The following is a 25,416-nucleotide window of genomic DNA, read 5'->3' as shown; positions in this document are numbered from 1 at the left end:
ATAAGGAGTCATGTAGTAAAAATACCTATAACTTTATTAATAATATTTGATCATTTAAGAAACTTTGAATTTAAGTTTGATAATAAGGAACGCACGTGGTTAAAATGCTTCTTCTTATTTTAAAAATATTGGAGCATTTAAGAAACGTGGATTTTAGTTTTCAGAAATAAGGATGCATATGGTTAATATAATCTGATTATATTAATAATATTTGATCATTTAAGAAATACATGTTTTAGTTTTCATAATAACTTATACTCAGCCCCCGCCCCGTTTCCCAGAATAAATACTGACTATTTAAATTAGAGCTAATCACATTTTCACTAAGAAAATGGTAATCACAACCTTCTCCACTTGACTCGAAATCAAAGATTTAATGTAAATATAACATGCTTTTTTACATATCTATTTTAGTGGTTAAAATACGCCAATTTAGAAGACAAATCAGATGTTAAATGAAAAATTTTTGTCCAATTATTTAGTCCTATGCATGACACTAGCCACTCATGGAAACTAACCCTATACCTCAGTGCCAACTATAGTTAAGGATTAATCCTCAAATAGTTGATGGATGATAATTACATTGGGTTAAACACATCTGCCCGAATAGGCTTTACTTAGTGAAAAGCATTTCTAAAAGGGGACAAATTTATAGTAAAATATATTTTGTCATGAGAAATAAGATTATAACACGTAGAGAAGCATGCAATAGCGGGGAAGGGAAAGAAGTTTAAGTTGTTAATTTTATATAGTTGTCAGTTTCAATTTGAATAGACTTACCCCTTTTTGGGAAGGGGATGGGAACAATCGCTTAATGTACTTAGAACCATACCTGCATGTGTGCTCGGATCAAATCCTTTTTTTAAAATCGGGCTTCACTATTGATCTCGAATACTGAACTGATGGTTTTCTATGTTTGGATGAGAGTCTTATAGCTCCAAGAGACAGAGAGAATTACCCTGTCCATTATCCGCTATGAGAATAACAAACTCTTGCAAAACAATGTTGAAAATCAATAGGTGTCAACACCAATTAACAGGACGTCTTTGTTGCTCTTGAAAATTGATAGATGACGGGGTTCCTTTGTCTGTGTTAGAAGCAATGAAAATAAAATTCAAAACAGAGGGTTGTGTAAACCAAAAGAACTATGTCTTCTAAATAAGTAAACAATGGACTACTATCAATTTCTTATAACTAGGGGCTCCTCACTTGACTGGTGGCACCTGAGGGTTTTTCTTACCTGGCACCGTAGGTCTTTAAACATTTGCATAAGTATTACATAACAACCAAAGAAATATCGAAGAAAACACATGTATAAGTAAACAATAACGTAACTAGCAAGGAAAAAACACTCCCTATAATATTTCTTAACAAAAAGGTGTACACAATTGGTAAAATCAGTGTCTCGAAGAGAATCACCTCTAAACTTCTTCGTGATTAACAGCGAAGAAGAAAAGAGTAGTGGCTATGGGCCTTGTAAAAGTTATTGAGAAAATGCTAGTATTACAACTTTGAAATTTTTGCCAGTATAAGCTCTCTTGATTCGTTAGAAACGACGACTTTAATCCATTCGAAACTGAATTTATAGTTTTAGCTACGCACGGAATTTTACTTGTGAACGGTAGTTACCTAGACTTTGATTTCTGGCCAGAAACCTGTCTAGACACAGAACTCTAGCTAGATACCCATGGGAACGCCGCTTAAGAAAAAGTTTTTGGTACACTGTTAAGTTTTCTCTGCTAGTTACGGTTTAAGATATGCTGAATTATTGAGTATCATAGAATTCGTTGTGTATTTCCCTTTGTTGGGTGGTATTTTGATGAACTATCATGCAATTAGTTAAGTGCTTTTAGGAAGTCGCATAAGGTTAAATATGATTTACCAAAAAAAACTTAAAAAATATGTAGCCAAAAAAGTCTTACTTCCTTCATATCCTGTTAATTTAAAAAAATCGTCGATGAAATTTGTATCCATACCAATGCAAATCAACCGGATATCACGTGCATCTAACTCTGATTTTAACCCAGAAATAGACCGCACGTGCACCCGGTTAAAGGATCATCCCAGCCGACGAATTATATAAATTACACAGTCATGATATCTCCACAGCTCACCAATACTAGTCTCCTAAAATAGCAAAAATAAGGATCAGCCATGGTTCTTTAAAAAAAAAAAAATTCAGAAATTAGTAAAACAATCTCTTAACCTACAAAACTGGTCACAAAAACATAGTGCTCATATTTTAGCAAGACTTTCATAAATAAATTTTTTCGGTGGGGGGAGACTATAAGGTAGGAGTAAGATTTCCAATGAATAGGCGTAATGATGATAAGCCAAAGTGCTTGAAACTCACTAATAGGTTGTAATACTTTTGATAAAATTACAGTGTTTTAGTTATGAACAGATTACAGAGTAAAGGGGACTAAACAGGGGAATAAAACGTGACAAAGGGGCAATTAGGTCTCAAATCGTGAAGCTTTTGTCTTTCTTTTACAGGGGGGAGATTCCTCTTCCTGGCCTATATCTAGTGATACCAATGCAATATCATGATAGGATATTTAAAATCCGAAAGGAATTCGTCATAGAGGCATTCGCATTTTAGTATCTAGAAATGAATATAATGGAAGTATTGGGAGTTTCCGTTGTTTTTTTTTTCACAAAAAAAATGTTAAAAATTATCTAAAAAAAAGTAAAAGTAGACGCAATCATAGAATAACAAACAAATTTGAACAAGCTAAAAAGTAATGGCTGTCCGAGGGAATGGGTAATCATTTAATAGATCCATATAAACAAAACCCCTATGAAACAAAATGAAATCTTAATTTCTTCTGTGTGACCTCTTCCCAAAATTATTTGGGAGACGACCAGCTTTTTGATTGGCCCAAAATTGCGGCAAAATGAACAACATTTCTCATCATCCTTATTGTGTGAAGCGTGGACTAGTCATTTTAGCCCTAAAAAGTAGGAAAGGACTGTTTTTTGCACAGCTTATTGTATGATAAACCAAAACTATATTCAACCCTTTCCTTTGGAATCAAATATTCCTTGGCATTTCAAAGCGCCCACGTTTTAAGACCGTAGTAGACCACTGTCACTATTATAGAGTTCAATAGTCTAATCTTATTTTGCAGACTTATCTTCCTATTCTTCCAAGCCTTTTTCAAGTGTAAAACAGCACCCTGCACCTTAGCTATTCTACGTTTTACACCTTTACTGCACCCATCGTTTTCATAATAATACTATCCAGATGAGTGGAGTTAGAAGACTTAGTGATATTAAATTCTTTACCTATATATTTACGAGAGTTTTTTGTCGAAATTATATTGCGAATCACGCTAGTATATATCTCCTCCTGCGCTATATATATATTTTTTTTTACTAATTTCATATTTTTTTTTACAAGAAAAATGAATTTGAGAGCATCTTCAAAAAGTGGCAAACCTGACTTTTTCCTGTTTGAAGAAAACAGGAAAGATTAGGCCCAATATTTTCCAGCCAAGAATCAGTTTTTTGTGGATTAAAACTTTTTCAGTTTTTACCAGCACAAAATTTCTACAAATTACAATACACAAACAATTGGCAAACATGACTAAAATTTACTAAAATTTTTGTAGGATATTAGAAATTGGGGGGCAGGGGGGGGGGAGAACGCCTGTGTGATTCAAAGCAGTGAATTCCTAAAGGAACTAAATAACTAAATTAGTAAATATTAATAGCCTACATCTGCCAAAATGATCTTACTCATTCTCAAAGCACTTTAATAAAATAAAAAGGTACTTTGACATAAAGAACGCTGATGGTAAAACAAAAAGACAAATGAAACTAAACATTAAAATAAAAAGCTTAAATGAACAGAAGTTTTCATATATGTAAAGGGGGCTGCTACCCCCTCCTTCCCATTTATAGACAGTAAGCTTTAGATTTTTATTTACCTAGGGATTTCCCACCTCTCGCCACCCGGCATATGTCTCGGAGCACCACGTATGCAGCACTGTTTCAGCATGCTTGGAACAATACCCAAAACGCTTGGCACTGTTCCGCAACGCTCGGTCCGAATTGCCAAGTTTACATAGTGATTGAGAGTTGGCAACCCTTGGGTATCCACTAGAACACCTTAGAATATCTTAGCAGTATAAACAATCAATAATATTCTATTTATATGTGTTAATTTATGTTGTAAGAAGATGTTGATCGTGTATTATACTATTTCCTAATGGGTGCTAAATTTCAAAGGATTTGGTCCATACCCCACATTTAAGTAACGGCTTTCCAAAGTAGTAAGGCCAGTAAAAAGAATGGATCTAGTGGACAAGTAAAAGCTGTGTAGTCAAAGTTCTGGGCGTCTTATGCCCCGTGTTGAATGGGGCTTATTAAAATTAATTGTAATAATTCATTGAAAAAAAACAATTATTATGTTCAATAGAAAGATTGAACATCAAGGTGAATCGTTTGTAAATAAAAAGAATATCAAAATCCGATAGAATCTTTTATAATAACGAAAAATATTGTTTGCTTATTTGAATAGGCAAATACACCAAGAATGTTCTATCTGTAAGAGAAAGAATTGTAGTTTTGAAACACGATAAACAAGTAATTAATTTCATAAGTGCTTTTGAATGCCATTCTATAATTGACATTGCCTCTTGAATATCCTTTAACCCCTTTCTTATGACCTCTTCCCACTCTATCCGGGAAATTTTAAATTTTGCTTTTCGTTGGCCCAAGATGGATGGCTAAAAAGAACAATCTTTGTCAATCTGTCATCCTTTATCCGTAAGACATATCCCAGCCATCTCAACATAAAAAACCTAAAGATTTCATTAAAAACATAAAACCTAAAATATAAGTCTGATTCAACATAAAACCTAAAAAGTCATTATAAACCTAAAAAGTGAGATAAAAATACGCTTTTTGTAAAGCTTGCTGTTCAATATACATTCAGGCAATTGGGCATCTAAAATATGGCAAACAAATTTTGCTCTGCGTTTCAAAGTTCCCAGGTTACAGAATCATACTTGACCACTATAATTACCACAGCTTCCAATATTCTACTCTTGGTTGGCACACCCATCGTTATATCTTTCTGATCTGTTTTAACTGTTAAAAAAACCTCACCTCCGTTATTGTACTTTTTACACCTTTACTGCATCCACCATGTTTACTAATGTTACTTGCCACATAAACAAAGCTCTTCACTTGATCAATCTTCTCGTTACCCTTCATCACATCTTCATCTTCATTTGCTGATAGTTAGAGGGACTTGATATTCTTTTGTATTAACTTTCAAACCTACTCTGTGTATTGGATACTCAAAATATCCAAAATTGATTAATTTTCTGACATTTTTATCTAACACGCCCAGGCCATCTGTATAATCTACGTCTAGGAGTCTTAAATTCCGGTTTGATTCCATGCTCTCCGACGTCCGTTGCCAAGTTCTTTACGACAAAGTTCATAAAAAAAAATCAATTTTAATTGGGATAGGATTAAACCTTCCTTACCTTAATTTTTATTCAACACCGAACAAGTTAGTAACCTGAATTCCTACCTCAGCCATGCCAACACTGTTTTCGTACATAGGACTGGTCTTGTGCTTATCTTGCATACTGTACAAAGGGTAAGACCTTCACTGAAATTCTTTTATTGGCTAATTTAAATGCCTGTTCGGAGTTTATGAAACGGAGGACTAAAGGGTCTGATGATTCAGAATACATCCAATTATTAATGTAAGAGTGAAAATTCCAACAAAGCATCCTATCCTCTTCCTTAAACTTGTTCTTCAGCTCTTCTAAAACTATTCTTCTGTAATACTTGTATGCACAGCATCTCTTAATCTAATAAGAACCATCTTTCGAAAGTAATTCGTTTCCTGCAGAAACTAAGCTAATGCCTGTGATGGTTTTTCAATTACATTTACTTTCCTTATAAGATGCTTTATGAACTCTTGGTTCATTAGTGTTCAGTCCAAATATCGTTGTTTTTACCTAATTTGGCTGAGAGCCAAGGAAATAGCTAGATTTACCGTCAATGAATTTATTGATTTTATTGTATGAGTTAGACCTATCCTGAACGTTGAACAATAAACATCTCTGTTGAAAATCCTTGAACTTCTTGAGTTTTTACCGCGAAATGGATTCCCAATTGAGACCAATTTTAGGACTTGGGCTCTAATTGCTAGTTGCTTTGGGAAATGTTGCTTTGGAAAAGCTGGGATGAGACACCTGAATTCAGAGAGGCTTTGAACGGTGGATCAGGAACATTGACAAAGTGTTCTGCTATTCCTGCAAGTGATCCCGTTTGAAGAGCTACTGAGTCGATGGTAATTAATTAAAGTACACTAGCGAAATTTTTCATTCCCGTGTTGGAGACGATGTCAAGTTTATTGGTGGATAAATTTGCTGATTATGATTCGGGTAAGACAGCAGTAATTGAGAAGTACTCTCAATTCTCATTTGAAGTATTCTCAAACGTATCGCATGCGTTTTTGAAGTGGAAGAAAGGAAGGAAGGGAGTACTACGGAGAATTCGGGAGGAAGCTGGCAACCATCTTCAATAGATGGCTCAATCCGAACTCACTGAAAGCGCAGCCAGAGAACAAGGTGGCAACAAATTCCCTGGAGAGCCAAAGTGGTTTAGCAGTTGAAGGAAGTAGAGGTAAATTTTGAGCTTTTACAGGTGGAGTAGTTTACGCAGGTAGTACAGTACCACCTGCAGGCGGCCCTTCGAAAGAGGTAGTTTCAAACTCTTAAGGATGCTGTTTCTTTTGCTGAAGCTAGCGCTCTAGCTAGTAAAATAATGAAAAATTATTTGAACACGGTTGGTGCAAACCGAGACCGACGTCCGGGCAAGGAAGGAAAGAAACAGCGGAGTTTTGACGACAAGCGTGAAGGAGCAGAAAAAAGTCATCAAACGCGAGCTGAGTCTAAGGTAGGAAACCACGCGAGAGTCACCGAGCAGGAAACGGAAGAATCTAATTTGCGTATATTGAAATGTCACACTTCGAGAAGAACTCTCCGAAGAACGAATAGCAGCCAGAGAATATGTGATAGGTTTTCCTGGCTGATAGCCAGGAAAGGCCTTGTCACCAGGAGATCAAAAGGGCAGCGGTAGTGCTTAGTGGCAAATTAGATGGAAGAAATATCGAAATGTTGTTGGACAGTGAAGCGGACAACAGTTTTACCAGAGTTGGTACCAGAAAAGCCGTGGTGCTGTGAGAAATCTAGAAGCTTAAGATGCACAAAAGTCGCCACACACAAATACCCTATGTCAATATTGGACGTAAGAAAGAAAAAAGCAGATAGATTGTTTGTTGACTTTCCAGGGAAGGTTGCAATCTCAAATCGGATCCCAAAGAAGTTCATGGCAGGGACGGGGATAAATTTTCTAGAGTTCTAGAGGATGATGATTTTGACAGTTAATGTGTTTATGACAACAAAAGCCTGAGAAAACAAAAAGGCTGAGACACAAACGAATATTTTGGAGGCATGGCAGTTTAACTTCTATGACTTAGTTTTTTTTTTGAGTAGGAAAAGCATGAAAGATTTAGGGGCAGAAGCGTAGAGAAAGAAAGGCCGCGTCTCAAAGCAAATCCGACAGAGATGAGGCTTCTTGTTCAAGTCAGCTTGTACAGGAAGAAAAGCTTTCAACGAGTTGCAGAAGATGGATGAAACTCTGTGAAAATTCTGGGTGCAGACGAAGGCTGAACTTACAGAGGCAAAAGATTTCATTGTGATGGATAAGATAAATTACCGAGTAGTTACAGATAAAGGTCAGTACAAGCAGAAGTCATCATTAGTGGCTCCTTCAACCTGCAGAACAGACGTGCTAAACCTGGCCCAAAATTCATGTATGGGAGGGCAAACGGGCAGGCAACGATTTACTGACAGGATTTTGCAAAAATTCTTTTGGCTAAAGGTTTATTTGGACGTTGCAAAGTATTGCTAACAGTGTATTGATTGCCAGATGACAGCCAGAAACTCCCAAATAGACAAAGTGCCAATACAAACATTTCAGACCATTGAAACTCCTTTTCACAAAATAGGAATGGACCTGGTGGGGCCTCTAGAGCGTGTTAAAACTGGTTTTAGCTGTGTTCTAGGGATAAGCTACTGTGTAACCAGATACCCAGAGACAATGGCACTTTATACCGTTGTCATGTTTCAAATCGCAATTTTCATATTGTTTAGATCATTAAAAATGATGCGTCCTCAAGAAAACCAACGGATCCCACCAGTGCAGTTCAGGGATTAAATCTTCATCTCAAATGGGTTTAGAGTAAGGTTTAGAACCAGAAAAAAAGAGGTGTCTGGGACTTCCAGTTGAGTAGAGAATGATGTAATTGTGGGTCTATCTTGGTCACTAAGTGGGTTTCCACGTTTAGCGATGCTCTTTTTAAATTCTCTTAGTTGACATTTACCAATTATACAAACTCAAAATCAAATTCTTTATCAATTATATTTTAAGTTTCAGGTTAATTTTGCTGCATGAAACCAATTTGTATTATGGCTCATTAGGAAACTGGCTTTTCTAACAAGTTTTGTTGTGATTTGACAGTCACTTCTGATAGGTGGGTGAGTGACAGGATCTTGAAGGACTCATCGACTCTCCCCATTCATGATTAAAATCTTGGGGGACTTGTTTGAGGTTACTACTAGGTCCAAGCCATACACACATTCAGACATTCTAAAAACCTGATCATGATTGAAAGGTCAATAAAAAGCCAAAATAAAATGGAATTGGGACACCCAGAATGAAGTTTAGAGAATTACCTCTAAAAAATATTGAAGACGAACAAATTCTTGATCCTATATGACAGAGATGTAGACTAATTCTATTTTCTGCTTCAGCCTGACATTACATTATCCTTAAAAAGTTTCCTTTCAGACTTACGAAAGTTCAGTGTTCTTTATTGTTTCTCTGGGTTCACACAGATGGCTTTTTTAAGCTAGTAATAATTATTGATAACAAATATAACAATGTCATAAATGTAATAATTGCAAATGTGTACGATTTCCTGATAAAATACTTCTGACTTCCAAGTTATTGTCTAATATCATGAATCTCAACTTCTTTAAGAAATTGGCTATTAAAATTCACATCTGAATCGCTCAGAGGGTAAAAAATGAATATTTACAATTCAATATTACCATAAGAAACAAAGTGGATTACACGTATCACAGGTCTACATCAATAACTTTGGGACTATTGACTATTTTATTTACTAAACTCATACAATGAACGTTAAACACATCAGCCACCCAGGAAAGACACTGTACTTCAATCTCTGTTTAAACAAACCAGCGTGTACAGTCTCCCTAGTGCTAGTTGGTGAACCATTCCAAATATCTGGAGCTAAATAACGGATCATGACGTCGGCACGTGTGGCATCTCGAAGCTCAACTACGAAATAATCTGTATTCCTCATTTTATATTTGCGGAGGGCACTATTAACACAAAGGAACTGACTAAGAACTGAAGAGCATACATTATTCCAACATTGCTGAGGAAAAAAAATTCTGCCCCAAAGTTTGATGAGTACTGTTCTTTGCCTATTGACTTTGAAAACAACTTTTCAATAACTGGAACTGATTTGAAAGCTTTTTCATAATTAAAAAAAATAGCTATAAACTCTTATCAGGATTTTGAAAAGGTAAAAACTTGATTGGCATTATTTGTGCTGTCAATTTGCGTCCAGAAATTTCAATTTTATAAAAAGGCTTGAAAAAGTTTGTTAAGGACCAGGGCACAGTAGAGAAGGCTAGGATGAAGATAAATACTTCACGAAACCTCTCCAGGCCACAATTTAGACTCTAGAACTTTCCTGTAAACTATGCGTTTAAATGTAAAGAACTTAGAATCACATTTTGCTGTTTTGAAATTGTTCCTGCTGAAAATTGAACGTGAATAAAAGTCAAACCTAAGATCCTCCGATCTAACTGCAAGTGCTTAGAATAATATATAGAACAGGCGTAATTAGTTTGCTCTACTGGACACAGTTTGAGCTTTAATTATAAGTTCCTTACAAGAAAAAAAATCTACACATATACTTTAGATGTTACTGTTAATGCGCGTTTCCGGGAGGCTACTTTTTGTGTGTGGTGAGAGGTTTCACAAATTGACTTTGTAAACACATGAAGGCTACTTAAATTTTGGGGGGGTTGCAAAGTTGGTACTCCTTCTCCTGGATACGGATATGGCATTGGTTCCATCCCTAGTATATATAACAAAAAAAAAACAAGAACTAAGAGCTCACAAGGCACTTGTTATGAAGTCGGAAGAGCCAAGAGCCGAGAGCTCTCATGGCACGAGCTCTAGCAAAATTCTAAGAATCTATAGATTAATTTAAAAGGAAATATCAGAGGCTTAATGCCGGTCGGGATATAAAATAAGAGCTCTGAGACACGATGTCCTTCTAAATATCAAAATTCATTAAGATCCAATCACCCATTCGTAAGTTAAAAATACATCATTTTTTTTAAATTTTCCTCTCCCTTCAGCCCCTCCCCCTCAGATGGTCGAATAGGGGAAAACGATTTTATCAAGTCAATTTATGCTGCTCCTTGACACGCCTACCAATTTTCATTGTCCTAGCACGTCCAGAAGCACAAAACTTGCCAAAGCACTGGAACCCCCCCCCAACCCCAAAGAGATTGAATTCAGTTTGGTTACGTCAATCACGTATCTACGACATATGCTTATTCTATCCACCAAATTTCATCCCGATCTCTCCACTCTAAGCGTTTTCCAAGATTTCCGGTATCTCCCTCCAACCCCCCTCCCCCCATGATGTCACTAGACGTAGTCAGGATTTAAAATAACAGCTCTGAGACATGAGTTCCTTCTAAATATCAAATTTAAAAATACCTCACGAATGGTCACCCGTTCTTAAGTTAAAGATATCTTAATTTTTCTCATTTTTCCGAATGATCCCCCCCCCCGACTCCCCCAAAGAGAGCAGATTCAGTCTGGTTATTTCAATCATGTATCTAGGACTTCTGATTATTCTTTCCACCAAGTTTCATCCTGATTTCTCCACTCTATGCTTTTTCAAAGATTTCCGGTCCCTCCCCTCCAACTCCCCCCAATGACACTGGATAAAGTCGGGATTTTAAATAAGAGATCTGAGTTACGAGGTCCTTCTAAATATGAGATTTCATTAAGATCCGATTATTCCTTTGTAAGTAAAAAATGCCCCATTTTTTCTAATTTTTCCAAATTAACCGTCGTCCCAATCCCCCAGATGGTCAAATCGGAGAAACGACTATTTCTAATTTAATCTCGTCTGGTCCCTGATACACCTACAGAATTTCATCATCCTAGCTTATCTGAAAGTGCCTAAACTAGCAAAACTGGGACCAACAGAATTTGCGATCGCTATATGTCACTTGGTAAATACCAAGTGCCATAAAAATTAGAACAATGAAATTACTATTTTACAGTATATTACACGCTTCTATTAATCAGATTCCTTCCGTTATTATACAGTTTAAAAACTGTCAAATAATATTGAGTAAATTACACACCCAGTCACAGCCAAAGATAAATTCCAGACCACGGGGATAAATGGCTTAACAAAGGGCCTGTGACAAATGACTAGATGGAAAAATGAAGAAAACATTATTAGGGCTATATATGGAACCATCAGGGGGAGGGGGAGTGCGTAGCAAAGGTAGCGACTTTTATACAGAAAAGAAGCATAAAATATGGAATCTAATGGTACTACTTTTATTTGACTAAGATGTTTCCTTCAGAAGATCCCCGCTCCCACAGTGTAACTTTTCTTGCATATCTCCGTGTAACAAAACTATGGTACTTTTGTATTATGCCGCCAACACTCAGGAAATGAAGTTAGGTTAATCCTGAAGTTAGGTAAATTATACCAAAACAAGATGAAAATTTAATACTTTAGAAACAAACTTGGAATATATATTTGCACATTGGTGGGGTTGAGGATAGCCTAACCCCCACCCCCTAATGTGCAAGTATAGCCAAAATTATATAATTTCAATGTATTCCGTCACCCGCAGATTGTTTTCCACTGAGCGTAAGCCTGTTGTTTCTTAATAGAAAACTGGTTTGTTCTTGTGTTTTACCAGCGTAAACTTGAGTGTTGATTTTATAATAAATTAAATTAAAAAAAACTAATTTTTTTAGCTGAAAGTAAGGAGCGACATTAAAACTTAAAACGAACAGAAATTACTCCGTATATGAAATGGGTTGTCCCCTCCGCAATCCCTCGCTCTTTACGCTAAAGTTTGACTCTTTACCACAATTCTACTTTTTAAAACAATTAAAAGCTTTAGCGTAAAGAGCGAGGGATTGCGGAGAGGACAACCCATTTCATATACGGAGTAATTTCTGTTCGTTTTAAGTTTTAATGTCGCTCCTTACTTTCAGCTAAAAAAATTAGTTTTTTTTAATTTAATTTCTGAACGTTTTTGAATTAATGCATGTTTGGTTTTGGCTCTCCTCACATAAATTATTAAAATGAAATTTGTATATTAATTCTTTTTTTTGGCTAAATGGCTTTCTCTTAGTTTCGATCAGACGATTTTGAGAAATAAGGGGTGGAGAAGGAGGTCTAGTTCCCCTCCAATTTTTCGGTTACTTAAGAATGCAACTAGAACTTTTAATTTTTAACGAATGTTTTTATTAGTAAAAAATATATGTAACTTAAGAATTAATTTACGTAACAAACTTTCATAATCTTATATTTTTATTATGTATACGAGGGGCTTTTTACGCTCGTTAATACCTCGCTCTTTACACTAAATCGTAAGTTTTGTCCCAATTCTTTAAGAATGACCCCTGAATCAGAAAGGCCGTAGAATAAATAGTTGAAATTACTAAAAATACTTTAGCATAAAGAGCGAGGTATTTATCTCCTCCTAAATACCTCGCTATTTATACTAAAGTATTTTTAGAACCCCTCATATAAGTAATAACCTCTGTTCGTTTTAAGTTTCAATGCTACCCCTTCCTTTCATTTGAAAAAACGTTTTCATATTTATTTTTCATTGTTTTCTTTTAGTAATGCTAGAAAATCCTGCGCCCTTTTCATTGAATTTTTCTTCCCCAATGACAGATTCCTCCAAGGAAAGATCCTCCAACATAGCCCCCTCCCCTCAGCCCCACCCCCAAACAAAATAAAATCCCCCTGAAAACGTCTGTACACTTCCCAATAACCATTACTATATGTAAACACTGGTCAAAGTTTGTAACTTGCAGCCCCTCCCCCAGGGATTGTGGGGGAGTAAGTCATCCCCAAAGACATAGTTATTATGGTTTTCGACTATGCTGAACAAAATGGCTATCTCAAAATTTTGATTCGTTGACTTTGGGAAACAAATGAGCGTTGGAGGGGGCCTAGATGCCCTCCAATTTTTTTGGTCACTTAAAAAGGGCACTAGAACTTTTCATTTCCGTTAGAATGAGCTCTCTTGCGACATTCTAGGACCACTTGGTCGATACGATGACCCCTGGGGAAAAGAAAAAAAAAAACAAAAAAAAAACAAACAAACAAATAAACACGCACCCGTGATTTGTCTTCTGGCAAAAAATACAAAATTCCACATTTTTGTAGATAGGAGCTTGAAACTTCTACAGTAGGGTTCTCTGATACGCTGAATCTGATAGTGTCATTTTCGTTAAGATTCTACAACTTTTAAGGGGTGTTTCCCCCTATTTTCTTAAATAATGCAAATTTTCTCAGGCTCGTAACTTTTGATGGGTAAAACTAAACTTGATGAAACTTATATATTTAAAATCAGCATTAAAGTGCGATTCTTTTGATGTAGCTATTGATATCAAAATTGAATTTTTTAGAGTTTCGTTACCACGAACTGTTTGATAGGTACCAAAACTATTTTTTACATTTTTGGATCTGACTGAACAACATAAAATCCTACTACCTTGTCAGTGAAAGCGTCATTTATTGGAATTTTCTCAATACCAGCTAATATTTTTTTCTGATCCATAATATCTGGTCTCACACAAAGTAATACCTGTTTTATGTGTATTTGCTTTTCTCTAATGCGTATTTTCAACGTTTACATGGAGTTATTCTTTAAGATTGGTGCTCTCTGCCATCTGAATCACGGGATTGGTTTTGAAGTTTAGGGTGGTCTTCTAGATGAAAGGAGAAGTAAGAAAGATACTTTTGGGATTAGCACTGGCAAGAATGTTTTATCATTCTTAAAAAGGGATTTCCCGCGCGGTTTGCTTCCATTCCAAATTCAAATTTCCGGGATTCCAGAAATATGTAGAACCATTTACCCGGGGTCATGCTCAAGATTTCATTTGCCTTCTGTCTTAATTTCTGTGCTCATTTTGAATCCTCAATTTCTACCCACATTGGAATTATCCTTTAAAAAAGGAATGTCTGAGAGGTTTGAAATAATCTAACCCCAAAAATATTGTTAAGAATTATTAGCCCAAAGTCAATTCAACATAATTTTTCAAAGTTTCTAAAAATGAACCGAGAATATACCTTTTCTATTGAAATTTCTTTATAAGAAATGCATCTATTTATAACCTATTATTATGCTACATGTTTTTGTCTCGGTTTGTTGTACTCGATTCATCCCCTCGAATGTCAATCGATTTTTGAGTCATGGTAGTCAAGCTGGTTGGCTATGTCGAAGTGGGTGCAGTAGAACTCGAGAAAGAGCTTAATTAATCTTACTTGATGAGACAAAGTATTGTTCTTATAAATTATAAAATAAAAAAACAAGTTTTTTCAACTGAAAGTAAGGAGCGACATTAAAACTTAAAACGAACAGAAATTACTTCGTATATGAAAGGGGCTGCTTCCTCATCAACGCTCCGCTCTTTACACTAAAGTTTGACTCTTCAACTCAACTCTTCTTTTTAAAACAGTAAAAACTTTAGAGTAAAGAGCGGGGTGTTGATGAGGAAGCAGCCCCTTTCATATACGAAGTAATTTCTGTTCGTTTTAAGTTTTAATGTCGCTCCTTACTTTCAGTTGAAAAAGCTTGTTTTTTTTATTTAATTTCTGAACATTTTTGAATCAATGCATGTTTTGATTTTGGCTCTCCAGAGAGGAATAATTAAAACGAACTTTGCATTTTTTTTTTTTTTGGCTAAATGGCTTTCTCATAATTTTGATCGAATGATTTGAGAAAAAAAAGCTGGGGAGGAAGCCAAGTTGCCCTCCAAAATTTTGGTTAATTAAAAAGGCAACTAGAACTTTTAATTTTTTACGAATCTTATTATTAGTAAAAGATATACGTAACTTATAGATTAGCTTACGTAAAGAATTTTTTATTCTCATGTTTTTATTACACATATGAGAGGGTTCGCCCCCTCGTCAGTACCTCTCTCTTTACACTAAATCTTAAATTTTATCCCAATTTATTAAGAATGACCCCTGAATCACAAAAGCCGTAGAATAAATCGTTGACATTACTAAAAATACTTTAGCGTAAAGTGCGAGGTATTAGGAGGAGGTGAGCCCCTCATATGGGTAATAATTTCTGTCTTTTTAAGTTTTAATGCTGCTCCTTACTTCCAGCTGAAAAAAAACTTTTTCATATTTATTTTTTCATTTTTTTTCAAATAATGCTAGTAAATCCTGCGCTCCCTTCATGGAAATTTTCTTCCCCCATAACAAATTCCTCGATGGAAAGTTCCCCCAGTATATCCTCCTCTTCTCAACCCCTCGCCCAACCAAAAAAATTCTCCTTAAAACGCCTGTACACTTCCCAATAACCATTACTATATGTAAGCACTGGTCAAAGTTTGTAACTTGTAGCCCCTCCAACGGGGACTGTGGAGGAGTAAGTCGTCTCCAAAGACATAGTGATAAGGTTTTTCGACTACGCTGAATAAAATGGCTATCTCAGAATTTTGATCCGTTGACTTTGGGAAAATAATTAGCGTGGGAGGGGGCCTAGGTGCCCTCCAATTTTTTTGGTCCCTTAAAAAGGGCACTAGAACTTTTCATTTCTGTTAGAATGAGCCTTCTCGCAACATTCTAGGACAACTGGGTCGATACGATCATCCCTGGGGAAAAGAAAAAAACAAACAAACAAATAAACACGCATCCGTGATCTGCCTTCTGGCAAAAAATACAAAATTCCACATTTTTGTAGATAGGAGCTTGAAACTTCTTTAATAGGGTTCTCTGATACGCTGAATTTGATGGTGTAATTTTCGTCAAGATTCTGTGACTTCTAGGGGGTGTTTCCCCCTATTTTCTAAAATAACGCAAATTTTCTCAGGCTCGTAACTTTGGATGCGTAAGACTAAACTTGATGAAATTTATATATTTAAAATCAGCATTAAAATGCTATTCTTTTGATGTAGCTATTGGTATCAAAATTCCATTTTTTAGAGTTTCGGTTTCTATTGAGCCGAGTCACTCCTTACTACAGTTCGTTACCACGAACTGTTTGAAAATGTATCACTTAAAAACCATTTTTTCAGCTATAAACCACTAAGTTTCGCAGAAGCAGGAGTACCAGCTAGAACAGTTTAGTTTTAATACGAAGGAGTTGATTTATGATGAGGAGGGGGGATGAGATTCCAGGGGAAGAGGCTCACTTTTGAACCATTTCTAAAATTGGCGGATTAAAGGACACGGCGTTATTTGAGTGGGAAGGTGGCACGTCCATTAGATCATTTTGGCAAATATTTCAACCATTTTCAAATGTTATCCATTTTCAAAAATAAAAAAAAACAAAGGAAGGAACTCACTCTTGAGATGAAATAAGTTTATTGTTATCAAACAGTTCATGGTAACGAACTGTAGTAAGGAGCGACCCGGCTCAATAGTAACCGAAACTCTAAAAACTGGAATTTTGGTACCAATAGTTACATCAAAAGAATCGCATTTTAATGCTGATTTTAAATATATAAGTCTAATCAAGTTTAGTCTTACCCATCAAAAGTTACGAGCCTGAGAAAATTTGCGTTATTTTAGGAAATAAGGGGAAACACCCCGTAAAAGTTATAGAGTCTTAACAAAAATTAAACCGTCAGATTTAGCGTATCAGACAACCCTCTGTAGAAGTTTCAAGCTCCTATCTACAAAAATGTGGAATTTTGTATTTTTTGCCAGAAGGCAGATCACGGATGCGTGTTTATTTGTTTTTTTTTTCCCAGGGGTGATCGTATCGACCCAATTGTCCTAGAATGTTGCAAGAGGGCTCATTCTAACGAAAATGAAAAGTTCTAGTGCCCTTTTTAAGTGACCAAAAAAATTGGTGGGCACCTAGGCCCCCTTCCACGCTAATTATTTTCCCAAAGTCAACGGATCAAAATTCTCAAAAGTCTTTGGGGACGACTTACTCCCAGAGTACCCCCAAAGTTACAAACTTTGACCAGTGCTTACATACAGTAATGGTTATTGGGAAGTGTACAGGCGCTTTCAGGAGGATTTTTTGGTTTGGGGGGAGGGGTTGAGAAGAGGAGGATATACTGGGGGAACTTTCCATCGAGGAATTTGTTATGGGGGAAGAAAATTTCCATGAAGGGAGCGCAGGATTTACTAGCATTATTACAAAAAACACAATGAAAAAATAAATATGAAATAGTTTTTTTCATCTGGAAATAAGGAGCAGCATTAAAACTTAAAACGAACAGAAATTATTACCCATATGAGGGGCTCACCTCCTTCTAATACCTCGCTCTTTACGCTAAAGTATTTTTATTAATGTCAACTATTTACTCTACGGCTTTTGTGATTCAGGGGTCATTCTTAATGAATTGGGACAAAATTTAAGATTTAGTGTAAAGAGAGAGGTACTGCCGAGGGGGCGAACCCTCTCATATGTGTAATAAAAACATGAGAATAAAAAGTTCTTTACGTAAGCTAATTTATAAGTTACGTATATCTTTTACTAATAAAAAGATTTGTAAAAAATTAAAAGTTCTAGTTGCCTTTTTAATTAGCCAAAAACTTGGAGGGCAACTAGGCTTCCTCCCCCGCTCTTTTTTTCTCAAGATCATTCGATCAAAATTATGAGAAAGCGATTTAGCCCAACAAAAAATAAAAATGCAAATTTCGTTTTATTTATTCCTCTGCGGAGAGCCAAAATCAAAACATGCATTGATTCAAAAACGTTCAGAAATTAAATAAAAATATAACACGTTTTTTCAACTGAAAGTAAGGAGCGACATTAAAACTTAAGACGAACAGAAATTACTTCATATATGAAAGGGGCTGCTTCCTCATCAACGCCCCACTCGTTACGCTAAAAAAATTTTACTATTTCAAAAAGAGCGGGGCGTTGATGAGGAAGCAGCCCCTTTCATATACGAAGTAATTTTTGCGTTTTAAGTTTTAATGTCGCTCCTTACTTTAAGTTTGAAAAAACTTGTTTTTTTTATCTATACTTACAAGAGCAGCCTTCTCAAATCAAAATCCTATATTATATGATGATTACTTTTGAATAACAAAAAAAGAATAGAAATATTTATACCAAATCATAGTAATAGCAGCTTAATTCACAGATAAATTAATACAAAATAAATCTTAAACTTATTCAAGCATATAAAATGAATCTAATGCTCTCTAGATCACGATCTTGTTCCTTTTTCCTTTCATGAAAAGGGTTCGTTAAAAAACTTTTTAATTTCATTTTTCGCCCTCGGATAAATGTTCGCTTCGTTCGGCTTATTTCAATGTTAGCTTTACCCCTTTCTTCGTTCTTAACTGCAGTTCCTAGTATTTTCGAACCAATATTGAGAGCAGTAACTGTAGAAAGCCTGGGTTGTAAATCGGATTTGTCTTTTTCTTCTCTATTTGTAGTGGTAGTAGACACTTCAAAATAAGATTTAGGTGATTCAAGGGATTGAGCCCTGGCTGACATATTCGAGCTAACTTTTCCCTCAACATTAGCGTCAGTGACAAAAATTCCAGAGCTGTTGCTGAGTGATTCAAACGACCAAGTCTCAAACAATGTGTTCGGTTTATCTTGATCTTCAATGCTGGCATCTATGACAAACACTTCGGAGCTGCTTTGGCGTGATTCTGCTGACACAAGCTCTGATTCCGAGATTGAAGCAAATTTGTCAATTATTCTTGTGAGCCAAAAAGATGTGACATGTGCGACGGCTATTATTAGCAACATAGAATACTGCAAGACAAATAGAAAATGAAGAAATATATGTATATTTAATGATAGAATTGGGTATTATAACTAGTACTACTTTTACTAACATTTCATTGAAGTAGTAAGCCATAAAAGCCATGCATAGTGCATCTGCTCAGACTCTCCTTCTACCCTTAAACTATTCAAGATTTAACCTTTATGCCCTCCTAACAATTTTCCATTTTTCCAGGCATATGACCAAAGTCACAATCTTTGACAATCCTAATACTTAATTGTAAAACGTAGCCTTGGTAAGATAAGATAAAATGGGCTAAGATATCTTAACCTATCTTTCATATTGTAATCACGCTTCTGTTTTTCAGTTTCTCTTTTATTAACAAATGCCAGTCTTTGCTTTGGACCCCTTAATACCAAAACGGTTTGATAGGCAGCTCTTTAAGAATCGACACACCTTTTCGTTCGCCATTTTTTCACACAATATATATATATATATATATATATATATATATATATATATATATATATATATATATATATATATATATATATATATATATATATATATATATATATATATATATATATATATATATATATATGTACATATTCACGTGACATTCTTATTCCTGGGTTCTCTTGACATCCTTATCCCTGCACTCCCGTGACATCCCTATCCCTGGATTCTATGACATCCCTATCCCGTCATTCCATGACAGCCGGCAGGTGTTGGTTTCGTCTTAGGGAAAGTTTTTTAAAAGTCGCATTGCTAATTACCTAATAGTTTCTTTTCAAAGAACCTACGAGGGCCAGGGCTCCCTTAGTCCAGGATTAATGCGGTTGTTACATAATAGATGCTTTTAAAAAAAACCATCGGGGCCTTTTTGCTTCAAAATTACGTTGGTTGTTATGACTAAAAACCTTCAACCCCCCCCCCAAATCTAGATTTCCTTTTAAAAACCTTCAAGGTCCTGCTTTAAGTAAGGGCATGGTCCTAACGTCATACAAATATATTCGTGCTTTTTCTTCTATTTTGTGCTAGCAAATTGGCAGTTATTTTCTATGTGGAGAACCATTAGAGAGACCAATGGTTTTCCTCTGAACAAAGGATTCCTGTCATTTCCCAGAAAGCAGAAAAGTTATCCATAACTATTCTTACGGTGTATTAAGTAGTTCCATTGTCCTGGGTGGGGGGTTAAAAAACAGATATTAGAACGAAAAGTCCATCAGTCTTGCATAAGATTTGGATGTGACACATCAACTTTTAAAAAAACGGGTATGTCTCAAAGATATCAACAGTTAAGCCTCTCTTACTATACCTACCCCCGCCAAAAAAAGTGTGTTAGTGTGTTGCATGGTCTCAATAAATCCAAAGGGAGCTCTTTGAATGAATGAATGAATGAACTTCATTACCTCTAAAAGTATAAAATACACAAAGTACGGAGTATTATAAATAAATAAAAACAAAAACGATCAACAGCAAAGACAACATAACTAATTAACCAGGATCAATATGGAAAAAAAAGGCTGCAGAGGGTCGTAAACGTGAATAAACTTGATAGTTTTTTTTTTACAGAAATTGTCACTGGAAGACCAAATCCGAGAGGGCATGTCTATTAAACCAAATCGAGCAATAGCTTTTTTGTTTCAGTGCCGTCTAGGAGGCCCCAGGAAGAATTTGCAATATCTGAAAAAGCCACACGTAGAGTCTTGCGTTCTATCTTCCAAAACAGACGAGCCATGCCTGATAAAAACAAAAGCACAGGGGCAAAATAAGCTTCATAAATCATCTACAATCCGTTGCAGTTGTAACGACTTTTGTTTGGGTGACGCGTAGATTTTCACGGCTTGATTCACTAGGGATGAGCAGGTTGTGGAAAGCGTTGGGCCGAAATACAGACCAAGTCTACTAACTAAAGAAGAACATGGTAGAACTGCAGTCCCAGCAACGAATGGAGCGACCGCATAAAGGCTATTAAAACAAATAAACTCGCATTTTGATGCATTAACTGACAGTCCAATCTTAGATAGCTCATTTGTTAATATAGTAAAATTGGAAAGCAATCCACGTTGAGTCCGGGCAACAAGTAGAACGTCGGCTGCATATACAACCTAAGACAAACCAATATTTTCCTAAAAAACAGAACTTTTAAGGGGACGAAGGCACGATGCAAGAGCTCAATTAAATACACTAGGAGACATCACGGCACCTTGCCAAATTCCCTTATTAATTTTTACCGGGTTAGATATCTGGCCATTTCAGCTTTAAAATACCAAGAAGATAATAAACATAACACAGAAGGGTTAACACCTGAAGATGCAAGGGAAAATCGAGGCTGAGAGTGCACAATATTGTCGAAAGCCCAAGAAATGTCAACAGTAAGACAGTATAAGAACATTTTCATTTTTACGGCATCTTTCATGAGCCGGCTTAAAACATGATATGCATGGGAACAACCGAAACTTTTCCGAAAACCAAACTGAAAAGGCGAAAAACCACATTTCGACTCAATTTCTGGTAGTAATAGATGTTCAAGCAACTTACTTATGAAACGCAATACTGTAATGGGACGATAATTTGCATATGACGTGGGGTGCTTGCCTCACTTTTGAATAGAGGTTTCACGGCCACAAAGGAAACTATCAGGAACAAGCGACTGTGCTAGGCAAGACTGGAAAAGTATTTGTAGATGGTTAAGTAGAGCAGGACACTTATAAGCAAAATATCTGTAAGAAAGGCCGTCATTATCAAGGCTGTTTGAACACTTGATTTTTCTTAAAGCCCGGCGAATATCCAACATTGCTACAGGCTGGACGTGATCCTGCAGGACACGGTATGATAATAGCGGTTTAAGCAACTTATAATGATAAGACTTAAAAATATTAAATACACTGAACACGTGCCTATAATGATCGAAAAAATAGCTTTGGTGGTTCAAGCATGGTCATTAAACCCTTAGATGGCAGTGTGAGGGGCTATGGACCCGAAAGATCACTTTGAGGGTCCAATTCTGGTTATAAATTCGTAACTGGTAGTTTGGTCTCCACACATCCGAAGGGTTACTCTTAACTAACCTATTCTCTTTTGAGTGTAATATCAACTCTTTTGCAGGAAAAAATCCAGAGTGTTTCAATGAGCTAAACAGCTCTTATTGGATTCTAGGCTCACATACCTACATCACAAGGGGCCTACATTGAGACGGTTGTCCTGTCAAAGCCAACCCAATTCTATAATAATTCACGTACACCCCATGAGAACAATGAATGCGAGGGGAGTTCAAGTGCAGCGGTGAACCCAGTTAATGCAGGTCCCTTTATGTTTGATTTAGATGTATTTGCGTGGGGAATCAGTCTCAATAAGGACTATGAATGGGTCAACTATGAGTTACCAGTCAGCAAGGCCGAGAAAGTACCCGCCCTGTAAAGTGATGGAGCAGGGGGAGCAGGACAAAGTGGAAGTGGTTCATCCCCTGTATTGCTCGATTTTTACCTTGTCGATACCACTTTGCTTAATATTAATGTTTTCAGAGCTGAGTTTGGAGACTCCTTTAATACTTTTCCAATTAGTAGTATCCATACATATCCTGTGGACATACATAGAAGCACACTCCTATGTAAGCAAGATTCTGGTACTTCTCGAAAAACACATTCGGGAGGCCGGGTTAGGGACAGCGTCAATTCATTCATCGCACAAAAACTATTTTTGTCTTAGATGAAAACACGGGTGATATATACTTGCATTACCTAAAAACAGATATGCAGACACTTCATCCGGACTTCCATAGTTTTGAGGGCTTTTTAGGATTGGGTGGGTAGTGTATTTAATAGGGTGGAGAATGACAATGAAAATGGGAGTGCGTCAGTTGTTTTGTTTATAGAAAAGTTTTGATTTTACAAAATTTAAGAAAGACTTTGTTTTAAGGAATAATTTAAAGGATTTGATGTCTTAGAAAAAAATTTTCGGATGATTTGGCAGTTAATAGGAGTGGAGAGTGGGTAGAATTTCCTAAGTTGAGTTTCAATGTTTAAAGGGTCAAAATCCCGTAACGCTCAAGGGGATAGATATTTTTGAGAGAGCAAATGAGCAATCAAAGATTGAGGTTTCAGTGTTAAAGTGCGATACAGAGTATGGAGAAGGGGAACTTAAATATAATTAGAGGTTTTATATCCAGTAAGGGCTCCATCCATTGAATCGGTGAAACACTTGGTATGGCTTCTTTACAAGCCTGCCAGGGAGCCTGATGTAACTGAATATTTCTTTTCAATTCTACAAGTTAGTCAGTTTTGAAGTAAGGGTTCAAAATATGATGAAGTGAGGACCTGCTGTTTTTTTCCAATGTGCTTATCTAGATTCCATACTAAATTAAAATTAAAACATCACTTGAGGCACTGTAAGCGTCATGGGTACCATTCTGTGGAGACGAGCTCGGGTGACAATTCCATCTTCCGGCCTAAGAATTTTCAGAGGTCATTCCTGTATAGTGACAAGGTGGCATTAGATATCAAAACGAAACTCATAGATTTGTGTGATCCATCAGAATCGAATCGTGTTAAAGGACATGAAGCCATTGCGGTCTTTTTTATTCACGGGCAAAGAGATTCAAGTAATGCCCCTCTTAGAATTCAAATGCAAAAAGATTAAAAATGGCAATACGGACGTGAATAAATCCGTTTTTAGATTCCTATTGTTTCTTCCCCAAATCCCTTAGTCAACTCATTCAAGTACAGAAAAGTGATGATTTTAATTGTTTCCCATCCTCAAATAGCACTTTCAAAATGATAAAATGTATAACCTATTAACTTGTAATGGCATATACCTGCATAAGTACTAAACACCACCCCGAGGTAAAGTGAGCACAAATTACCGTCTATCCAAGCGTTTTATGATTTACTTCAATGCATCACTACCGACTATGAATTTACTAGAAAATTATGGGTCAAGGGAGGGTGTAAAATAGAGAGGACTATTGTAAAACGTACTTGGTAAGTGATGTATTGGCCTTATGGGATATTGTCTGTAAAAAAAAATAGACGTTTATTGACATCTTTGTCAAGAAACGTCCCGAATTGAAAAATGAAATCTTAAAACTCATTTTAAATTTGGCCTTTGGTAAGATACGCGAGAGTGTGCGCAATAGGAGTCATTGTGACGTTGTAACCGACCTACAAGAATGTGCTCGAATCATTGCAGATCCAAATTTCACATTGTTCACGATCATAGACTTCAATATGGTCCTTTTGCATAGAAAAAAAAACGTGGTTTTAAATAAAGATACTACTACTGGCAGTGCAATACTAGAAATTTCAAAGAAACTCATGTTGGGATTTTATTACAATGTGTGTGACCTCCAATGACCAAGGGAGGTACAAAGTCAAGTGTATTATGAAAACACTGATTAACTCCTGTTAAAAGTTAAGACAGATAATATGTTGACAGATTCCATTTTCAATTTGGAAAATGGTACAAACATAATATCTTTAATGGACTGCAACAACTTGGACGAGTCCAATTACCTGGAGCTAGTGAAGCGCCAAGACATTTATTCCAAGAGCGACGGTCATGGTAATTCACCGTTTAAAATTTAGAAACTACACAGTTCGAGCAGAGAAAAGTGCCATTTCAGCCATATTGGACAAAGTGTATGTGCGCACGGACAGTGTGAGAGTACTTCCACACGGTCAGTACCTTACCTCAGATCGAGACGTTTGTGTAGAGAACGGACGGCATCTTGGTCTGAAAAAAGCTCAATAGTTGGTGGGAGGGGGCCTGACCAGTCTCCAGCTCAGCAATATCAGTTTTCTAGTCGTTTCTTAGTGTTTTTATACGGAGTGTTTTTTATATGTAGTGTTTTCAACCTGTTATTATTTTATATTTATGTATTTTATTTATATTTTTTTGCACAAAGCAGAATCGTTGTTTTAAAAAGTGCTTAATATTATGCTATGAATTTACCATAGCTGTCCCCACCTGCAGTGGTATCTTCCAGCCGCCGTTTTAGCCACTGCGTTGTGAGGAAGGATGCGGCCACCCGCGAGCACAGCATTCACCACCCTCTTGGTGGGACCCTCTTTTAAGTGTATTTTAATTGTCCTAGTGTTTTTTAATGTCCATATAAATATATTCAGGTGCTTATGGTAATATGATTTGTATTGCGTTTATTTTGCGTTAAAGAAACCATGTATTTTATTTTTTAGTATTTATTCAACAGATTGAGCTTATGTTTGGTCAGTTCTATTTTGAAATTTAAGGAGTATCTATCACTTTAAAACTCCATTCAGATCATTTCTTTGCGGACCATCAATGTCTGGCAAAAGAACACTTTTAACCAAAATAATTCAAAAT

The 25,416-nt window shown here is 36.2% G+C and overlaps 1 protein-coding gene across 4 annotated transcripts in view; it reads right to left on the bottom strand.

Moving 5' to 3' along the window:
* The window catches only part of LOC136036999 (prostamide/prostaglandin F synthase-like), a 71,004-nt gene that overhangs the window by 44,078 nt on the left and 1,510 nt on the right, over positions 1-25,416 (bottom strand). For 2 of the 4 annotated variants that reach the window (XM_065719402.1, XM_065719399.1), the window contains exons 1-2: positions 13,911-14,044; positions 1,923-2,127 (exon numbers count right to left, since the gene is read on the bottom strand). In XM_065719402.1, the coding sequence (XP_065575474.1) occupies positions 1,923-1,974 (52 nt within the window). In that variant the 5' untranslated portion in view covers positions 1,975-2,127; positions 13,911-14,044. Of the gene's footprint in view, positions 1-1,922; positions 2,128-13,910; positions 14,045-25,416 lie in introns of those variants that run through there. The other 2 variants (XM_065719401.1, XM_065719400.1) reach the window with 2 other exon arrangements.

This window comes from Artemia franciscana, chromosome 16 (assembly GCF_032884065.1).
Source record: "Artemia franciscana chromosome 16, ASM3288406v1, whole genome shotgun sequence".
In the NCBI taxonomy this organism is placed as follows: Eukaryota; Metazoa; Arthropoda; class Branchiopoda; order Anostraca; family Artemiidae; genus Artemia; species Artemia franciscana.
This window is presented reverse-complemented; position numbering and strand designations above follow the sequence as displayed.